The following is a 10,000-nucleotide window of genomic DNA, read 5'->3' as shown; positions in this document are numbered from 1 at the left end:
AGTAATCATGCATTGCATCTTCACTCAAACTTCAAATTCAACATGACAAAATGAATCACACCCACTAAGGCGCATTCTACCAGACACGCAGCACTCTCAAGACCTCAGCGGGCGCATTCTACCATACTCGTCACTAACAAAAGGGAGTGGGGAATTTTAAAATTAGTATGTTTATTCCTCTCTTCCTTCGCTGGTGTACTTACAGCGAGTGGAGTCTTGGCAGAAGAGCAAAGGCACCATCCTCTACCACCTGGAGACCAGAGTGCGTTATTGCCCTGTGAGAGAAGGGGGAAAGAAAAATTAGAAAATTATCTTTTTATTTATGAAAATATTTTAGTGAAGTCTGATGTTAAACAGAAAATCACAGATCTAAAAGGAACTACACATCATTTCATATATATATATATATATATATATATATATATATATATATATATATATATATATATATATATATATATATATATATATATATATATATATATATATATATATATGACATTTCAAGACTTACTCAAATCCACCACACATTTAAGAGCATTGTCCAACAGAACGGCCAACCTAATATACTTTTCTAGCCAGGACTCGGAGATAAAATGAAAAATAGAGAGAGAGAGAGAGAGAGAGAGAGAGAGAGAGAGAGAGAGAGAGAGAGAGAGAGATTATACTCCGCATCCTAGAATAACCCAGAATTGTCTAGAACTTTATATGAATTTTAGAGAGAGAGAGAGAGAGAGAGAGAGAGAGAGAGAGAGATAATACCCAGCGTCGACTCTGAATAACACAGAATTGTCTAGAACTTTATGAATTTCAGAGAGAGAGAGAGAGAGAGAGAGAGAGAGAGAGAGAGAGAGAGAGAGAGGCCCCTCGTATCTCGGACTTTAAAAGGACCACATTTTCGGCGGGACGTTTTAGCCAAGATTAGATGGTTGGGACGTCTCCATAAAAAGGCAATAAACAGAAACAGAATGTTTAGAATATTTTTTTGCGTCCACTTTTTTTTCCTTTAATAAATAAAGCCAACTTCATTATTTCTCTTCCAGTGATAAAGAATGAGGGTTGTGATGTCACATAAGGAATATGAGTATTCAAGTATATCTCTGTCAGCATCTAAGAATAGTCTCTATTCTTGTAGAGAGAAAATACTTGTATATTCAATAATGATATTAGATTGACCTCCTGTTTAATTATAAAGTGGGTATTTTAGGTACATTTTCTTTAGGATGTAAGAATATTATAGCCTTTTAGAGAGAAAATATCTATATATATTAACCATATTAAACTGATCAAGAATAGTACGTATATTCCATTCTTGCTGAGAGAAAATATTCACTTAATCATTAATTATATTAGACTGATTTCCTCTTGTTTATAAAGAATATGAGGATTCAAGTATATATCATTTAGCATCTAAGAACAGTCTATTCTTGGAGAGATAAAATATTTATATATTCATTAATTTATTGTTCGTAAGGAATATGAGTAGTTATGTATATGTCCTTTAGCATCTAAGAAAACCCTATTCTTGTAAAGATTAAGTATATATAAATATTCATCTATTCATTAATTATATTAGAGTGATCTCCTCTTGTCTATTAATAATATGAGGATTTAAGAATAGTCTATTCTTGCCGAGAGAAAATATATATCTATTTATCGATTATATCAAGACTACCGTCTTCTCGTTTATAACTATTTTTTTTATGTATTTTTTTTGAGATCGGCCATAGGACTTTACCTCTCATTTCAGACTGAATGAGATATTCCTGTGTAATACACATAATTGAACACTTCTCTGATTTAGCAAACTTGTCAGTAAATGTTTGGCTTTGTCAAACTCCGGGGATTTCTTTCATTATCTTTGTTCAACAGGAAAGGAATTGCAACACAGCATAAATTAAGCTTCGTTCTACCGGTCAACAGGTACAAGGAATTGCAACACAGCATAGATTTAGCTTCATTCTACTGGTTAACAGGTACAATGGAATTGCAACAGCATAGATTAAGTTTCATTGTACTGGACAACAGGTACAAAGAATTGCAACACAGCATAGATTAATCTTAATTCTCCTGGTCAACAGGTACAAGGAATTGCAACACAGCATAGATTAAGCATCATTCTACTGTCAACAGCCACAACGAACTACGACACAGCATAGATTAAGCATCATTCTACTGTCAACAGGTACAAGGAATTGCAACACAGCATAGATTAAATTTCCTTATACTTGTCAACAGGTATAAGGAATTGCATCAGAGCATTGATTAAGCTTCATTTCATTCAGGTACTGGAATTGCACACAGGTACAAGGAATTGCAACACAACACTAATTAAGCTTCATTCTACTGGTCAACAGGTACAAGGAATTGCAACACAGTATAGATATAGATTAAACTTCCTTATACTGGTCAACAGGTGAACTACAACACAGCACAGAATAATCATTGCAACACATTGCACTGATTAAACTTCCATTCAACTGGAATTCAACAGGTATAAGGAATTGCAACACAGCACTGATTAAGCTTCATTCTACTGGTCAACAGGTACAAGGAATTGCAACACAGTATAGATTAAACTTCCTTATACTGGTCAACAGGTACAATGAACTACAACACAGCACAGAATAATCTTAATTCTACTGGTTAACAGGTACAAGGAATTGCAACACAGCATAGATTAAACTTCCTTATAATGGTCAACAGGTATAAGGAATTGCAACACAGCATAGATTAAACTTCCTTATAAAGGTCAACAGGTATAAGGAATTGCAACACAGCATAGATCAAGCTTCATTCTACTGGTCAACAAGTACAAGAAACTACAACGCAGCATAGACTAAACTTCCTTATACTGGTCAACAGGCACAAGGAATAGCAACGCAGCTTAACCAGATACTCACAGGTACGTCACATTGTGGAAATTGGCCAGATCGTGAGCTGATATACGACAGAGCTCCATCTGGTGGCGGACGATTCTGCGAAAAGAGAGAGAGAGAATAATTATTTGTTTTGCGATACAATTCGATTCTGGAAGAAGCGTTGAACTGTAAAGCTATTTCAGTACTAACTCCCGTACGTACACATACATACACACATCAGGTTAATTTGGAAGATAAACATTTTAGGGCCAAAAGTGGCCCGTTTGATTTTGAAAGTGGCCTGCTAGAGGAAAAAATTAGACTGCCCTGTAAATCAGGGTAAACATTCCACAATTTTTGGCAAAGCCTGGCCTCAGTTGCACCATAAAAAAGTTCTCTAGTCTAATACACACACATACATACACACACACAGGTAGCCCGCATGAATCTTTGTTTTTTCAAGAGTGGCCCTCAGACTAAACAAACTGGACGCCCTGTAATTTAGGGTAAACATTCTACAATTTGTGGCAAAGCCTGGCCTTAGTTACACCATGGAAGCGTTCTCTAAACCTCAGAAATTTCTCCCTCTACTATTTCTTTGTCTTCGAGATCTGTATATTTAACCGAATCATTTTCTCTTTTCACACTCTAATTACCCCCTTTGGATTCTGCTTCTTTTTCCATCTCTTTACCCCTTTCATCTCCCCTTCATCTCCCCTGAATAATCATTTCCACTGAAGAATTTTTATAACCATTCTCACCACCTGGTCCACCTCAAACCCAATCAAGTCTTTGTATTTTAATGATTTATATTTTTGTCTGTTTGTTTATCGATTTGGTAAATGATTTTTTCTAATTACTGATCACTTCTTTCTGTATTTCCTATTGCCTTCTGTTACTGCTTCCAAATGAATAAGGGGCTTATCTTAATAATAATAATAATAATAATAATAATAATAATAATAATAATAATAATAATAATAATAATAATAATAATAATAATGGTCTTTATGTCTGTTGCCTCAAATTGACCATTTTTATACTTTACTTGTTTATGTATGTGATACCTATTTATATCTTGCTTTTTACCTCTCAAATTCCCGTAAATACTTCAGTTTCTTTCCTAGAACATCTGCTATTTTAACCCAACTCCCTATATATATCCACGTCTATTGTCTAATCTAAAATATTAATCCACCTACCTGCCTCTCTCTCTCTCTCTCTCTCTCTCTCTCTCTCTCTCTCTCTCTTCTCTCTCACTTTTATTCATTTATTTATCTAGTTATGATTTGCAAGTCGATGATAAGAAAGTTGTGCAATTGGAACTTCAGAAGTTCAAGCCAAGGAGCAATACATTAATACCCTAATACTATTCTCCTTGTATTTCAATACATTTTTATCTGTTTGATAATTTATTGATTTATTTTTGTCTCTTTTAATAGGTTGTATCTCTTCTTTCTGTATTTCCCTTTACCTCCTCTTACTATTTCCTAATGAACACCATAATATTCTTTGGAAGCTTGAATTTCAAGTCAATGGCCCCTTTAGTGATAATAATAAATATTAGCTCTACACACCCTTCAGATATTGGTTCACCTCATTAGAGTTACTGAGTCAAGTAATCCTCACCTTTTTAAAATTGATAAATCAATCTGTTAAACTTGTTCATTGTACATCATAATCCCACAATCATGATTTACATTTTTTACATAATTTTTTTCTATATCTTCATCATAGATATGTGAAAGCTATGGATTATTATTCAACACAACTTGAACAAAAATAATTCATATATTAACAATAATTACAACACAGAGTAAAATCCCCACATCTGTGTATATATCTTATTACTGGTGTAGGGATTTAACAACCAAACACAGGGTAAAATCCCTAAATTTGTGTATATATCTCATTACTGGTGTAGGGATTTTACAACCACAGGGTAAAATCCCTATATTTGTCTCTATATCTTATTACTGGTGAAGGGATTTTACAACCAAACACAGGGTAAAATCCCTATATTTGTGTATATATTATCTTACCAATAATGTAGGTATTGCAGTCTCTCTCTCTCTCTCTCTCTCTCTCTCTCTCTCTCTCATGTAGCAATTTGCATATAAATACTAATATACTACCATGTTCGTCCAGTGATACCCCATTTCATTTAATGCGATCCAGGACATACTGGAAAATTTTAAAATATAACATTTCTTTTTTTATCGTGACGGTCAAATTATCGTAAACTGAGATAATAATGCAAAAGGTTATAAATAAAGAAAATAACGTCACTGTTTTAAAATAAATAACGCACTCCTGCATAAATTACCTTATCAGGAGCAAGAAAAATTCTTAGACGCCGTCAACCCAGTTAAGTAATAAATCAAATTTTTATTTAATTACCTGATTACATTTACATCTTAAAATAAAAATTCTTGAATATTCAAGAATATTCAAGAAAAAGACATGAAATATTCAAGAATATTAAGATAAAGCGGACGGACGGGGGGAAAATGGAGATAAATTGATAGATATGCAAGTCAGAGAGAGAGAGAGAGAGAGAGAGAGAGAGAGAGAGAGAGAGAGAGAGAGAGAGAGAGAGAGAGAGAGGTTACTTGAGAATCTGGAGTTACACTGCAAATTTTATTTTGACAAATACAGAAATGAGAGAGAGAGAGAGAGAGAGAGAGAGAGAGAGAGAGAGAGAGAGAGAGAGAGAGGATCTGGTGTTCATTGCAAATTTTTTTAGCAATTTATTTTGACAAATACATTGCAAATTTTTTTAGCAATTTATTTTGACAAATACAGAAATATGAGAGAGAGAGAGAGAGAGAGAGAGAGAGAGAGAGAGAGAGAGAGAGAGGTGAGAGTTACTTGAGAATCTGGTGTTACAGAATCTTGTGTTACATTGAGAGAGAGAGAGAGAGAGAGAGAGAGAGAGAGAGAGAGAGAGAGAGAGAGAGAGAGAGAGATTCTGGTGCAAAATAGTAAACATTTTTCTTCCTCATTTTATTAATTTTTCTTCTTCATTTTATTCACGCCAATGGGCTAATTGATAAACTTCTTCAAGAAATCAGAAGTTCAAAATAAAACTCTTTAAAAGAAAGTAAAACTTCACAAATAGAAAAAAATGAGTAAAACTTCAACCCTTTAAGGGCACAGGGCATATCGGAAGGATGAAACTTCATTAAATGTCTTTCAGAGTCTGCCTGAAGTTTGTCACCTCATCGAAAACTTCCAAAGGTCTTTTCACCCATTTGCAGGAGGAGGTGGGGAGGGGGGAGGTGTTAATGGGACAAGGGAGAGGGGGAGGGATACAAAGACAAGGATACAGGGATACAAAGACTTATATAGAGTAGGGGTATTTTGAACCTATGCCCTTAAATAAATAAAATACAAAGAATGGAATGTTTATACATTATAAATAATGGGTCAAAATGCCTCATGGCTTGACAAATACCCATTTGAAATGATCTCTATTTCAAACACGTTGACGTGTATATATATATATATATATATATATATATATATATATATATATATATATATATATATATATATATATATATATATATATATATATATATATATATATATATATATATATATATATATATATACCATACCTATACATACACATATATATCCAACTCTGCAGATCGCAATACTATCGACATAATGAAAGTGCTTCGTTATCATATCCACAGTAATCAGATGGTCTACTACACCAACAGAATTACCAAGCCACGACATCACACGGAAACTGAGATTATGCAAAGCAGATTCCAGCCATTACCTGCCGACACCATATTCATTATCCTCGACTCAATGGCGACTATGGAAAATAAATCGACAAATTACGACGAACGAACCGCTCTATTTATCTCTTATAAAACCAGTGATGATGAGGATATTAAAGCTAATGCTTTTATTCAGCCTAATTCAGATTAAATTTCGTTTTTCAAAGAGGAATTCTCGTTATAAATGGTCATAACAAAGCGAGTGGCTTTTCGTAGAATATAGTCTTTGTAAAGCATACGTCGTTTCCACAAAGGATGTACTTTGTTGGAGAACCTTGTTGTTGTCCAAATTATGGGTTTTTGTTTTTATTATAATTTTGGGTCTCGGTTTTAACTGTTTGTGGTTTTGCTCTAAAGGATTTGATAAAAGGGACGTTTAAATTATTGCTATGCTCAATTGAACCTTAATATTCAATCGATTCACAGCCGGGGCAGTTATGTCGTATTAAGACAAGCTTCTAAATATTGTATTGGCAAAGTTTAATAAAGTAAATTTTGCGATTGTAGTTAGTTATACCGTATACTGTGAATCTGTGAATTGCTTACTTAAAGTTAATATCTTAATAGGTGATTCTTATATATATATATATATATATATATATATATATATATATATATATATATATATATATATAGTTAGTAGAGCCTTTCATTTGAGAGGTACCGGGGTTCGATCCCGATGCAAGTCAGAAATTCAAACTTTGTGAGTCAATTGGTAGCGCCCTGGCCTTTCATTTGAGAAATATCGGGGTTCGATCCCGATGTGACTCAGAAATTTATTTATGTATTAGCGCCCTGAATATATACTTTATATATATATATGTAGATATGCATATATATATTTATATTATGTATATAATATATATATATATATATACATATATATAACATATAATATATATATATATATATATATATATATATATATATATATATATATATATATATATATATATATATATATATATATATATATATATATATATATGCAGTATATACATACATATATATATACATATATATATACACAAACACACACAAACAAACAAACACCAATACAAACAGCAGCAGCAGCAGCAGCAGCAATGGCTTGGCCTAACAACAGACTCATCAGCCGAAAAAACTTCTGTTACACAATCTCGTGTGGAAATTCGAAACAAAAGCCAAGGTTCGGCTATTGTTAGGTGGCCCGGGTCACGTCTCTCGCTGTTATTGACAAAAAAAAAAGTCCTAAAAAAAAAAGTCCTGTTTGAGATTTGGGGGAGATGATGGTGAAAGGAAATGAAGACGATGAAGACGATGATGATGATGATGATGATGATGATGATGGTAAAAATGAGAAAACTGGAATTAAGTTTAATTAAATAATCTTAAAAGTTAATATTTTTCTTTTTAGCAGAAGCTAAAATTCAAAATAAAAGCAGCGAATGTGATGATGAGATGGTTAAGGAGAGAGAGAGAGAGAGAGAGAGAGAGAGAGAGAGAGAGAGAGAGAGAGAGAGAGACTCATAATTCAATATTCCCTGACGAACTTCTACATGGGGAAAAAGTTTTGATGTTACATATCCAATTATTTCAGAGAGAGAGAGAGAGAGAGAGAGAGAGAGAGAGAGAGAGAGAGAGAGAGAGAGAGAGAGAGAGTTTGCGTTTAACCATATCCAATGATTTCCCGAAGGATCTGAGTTAATATGCTCTTAACTTTCCTTAACAAGACGTGATATCTTAAGCATACTGTAATTATGAAGATAATTTTCTTTTGTGTAATTTAACGGGAGAATAATCTGTCATTTTTTTTAGTTTTCTGTAAAAGAAAACTATTGTGCCGGCTTTGTCTGTCCGTCCGCACTTTTTTATGTCCACACTTTTTCTGTCCGCCCTCAGATCTTAAAAACTACTGAGGCTAGAGGGCTGCAAATTGGTATGTTGATCATCCAGCCTCCAATCATCAAGCATACCAAACTGCAGCCCTCTAGACTCAGTAGTTTTTATTTTATTTAAGGTTAAATTTAGCCATGATCGTGCGTCTGGCAAAGATATAGGATAAGTTTCATTTCAGCCTCAAACACGATCAGTTTCAAACCTCAGACAGATTGAGGTTTATTTAAACCTTAGGATAAGTTTCATTTCAGCCACAAACACGATCAGTTTCAAACCTCAGACAGATTGAGGTTTATTTAAACCTTATATTATAGAAGTGTCATTGAAGCCTCATGCAGGGTGATTTTAAGTGAAGCATTATATATATATATATATATATATATATATATATATATATATATATATATATATATATATATATATATATATATATATATATACATATGAATATAGATATATTATATATATTATATATATATACATACATACATACATACATATAGATTTATATATAAATATGTGAATATATATATGTATATTTATATATATATATATATATATATATATATATATATATATATATATATATATATATATATATATATATATATATATATATATATATATATATATATATATATATATATATATATATAAAATCATACCATTATGGCCTGTAATTAAATCCAAATACTGAAATGCGTTTCACAGCCACATACAAAAAATATCACTCAGAGCTGTCAAACGCATCGTTAATAATATTCCATAAATTCCCCCCTCCCCCGCCCCCTCACGCCCCACCAACAAAAAAAAAACAAATAAACAAAAAAATAAATAATTGCGTGACACTAAACAAACTTCATAATTGTATTTAAATCACAATCACGCCATAATTATATACATGATGATGTTTGAATAACTTTTTTAATAGCTCGATACTGGTAATCAGTAATTTGATTTGGGAGCGTCAGTGCCAGCAATCATATTATTTCGTGTATATGACTTTTTCAAAACACCCTCTCTCTCTCTCTCTCTCTCTCTCTCTCTCTCTCTCTCTCTCTCTCTCTCTCTCTCTCTCTCTCTCAAATTATTTTCCAACCAAACACCTTTTCTCTCTCTCCTCTCTCTCTCTCTCTCTCTCTCTCTTTTATACTAAAAACAGGGTTTTCTCTCTCTCTCTCTCTCTCTCTCTCTCTCTCATATCATCTCGTGTAAATGACTTTTCAACCCCACCCTCTCTCTCTCTCTCTCAAATTGCTTTGTGTAAGAAGAAGAATAACGAAGGGAAGAACACCATCTCTCTCTCTCTCTCAAGAATCTCTCTCAGCTCTCTCTCTCTCTCTCTCTCTCTCTCTCTCTCTCTCTCTTTGTAAATTGCAACTGTTTCTCTTAACTTTTATACTAAAAACAGGGTTTTCTCCTCTCTGTAAATTTCTCCTCGTCTGTAATATTCAACTGTTTCTC

The 10,000-nt window shown here is 33.0% G+C and overlaps 1 protein-coding gene across 1 annotated transcript in view; it reads right to left on the bottom strand.

The window, feature by feature from the left end:
• LOC136825164 (uncharacterized) overlaps positions 1–10,000 on the bottom strand; it is a 91,289-nt gene that overhangs the window by 40,484 nt on the left and 40,805 nt on the right. The window contains exons 2-3 of the mRNA XM_067081191.1: positions 2,904–2,978; positions 204–275 (exon numbers count right to left, since the gene is read on the bottom strand). Of these exons, the coding sequence (XP_066937292.1) occupies positions 204–275; positions 2,904–2,978 (147 nt within the window). The remainder of the gene's footprint in view (positions 1–203; positions 276–2,903; positions 2,979–10,000) is intronic.

This window comes from Macrobrachium rosenbergii, chromosome 37 (genome assembly GCF_040412425.1).
Source record: "Macrobrachium rosenbergii isolate ZJJX-2024 chromosome 37, ASM4041242v1, whole genome shotgun sequence".
NCBI classification, from domain to species: Eukaryota; Metazoa; Arthropoda; class Malacostraca; order Decapoda; family Palaemonidae; genus Macrobrachium; species Macrobrachium rosenbergii.
The sequence above is the reverse complement of the archived record's forward strand: the minus strand, read 5'-3'. Positions and strand labels throughout refer to the sequence as shown.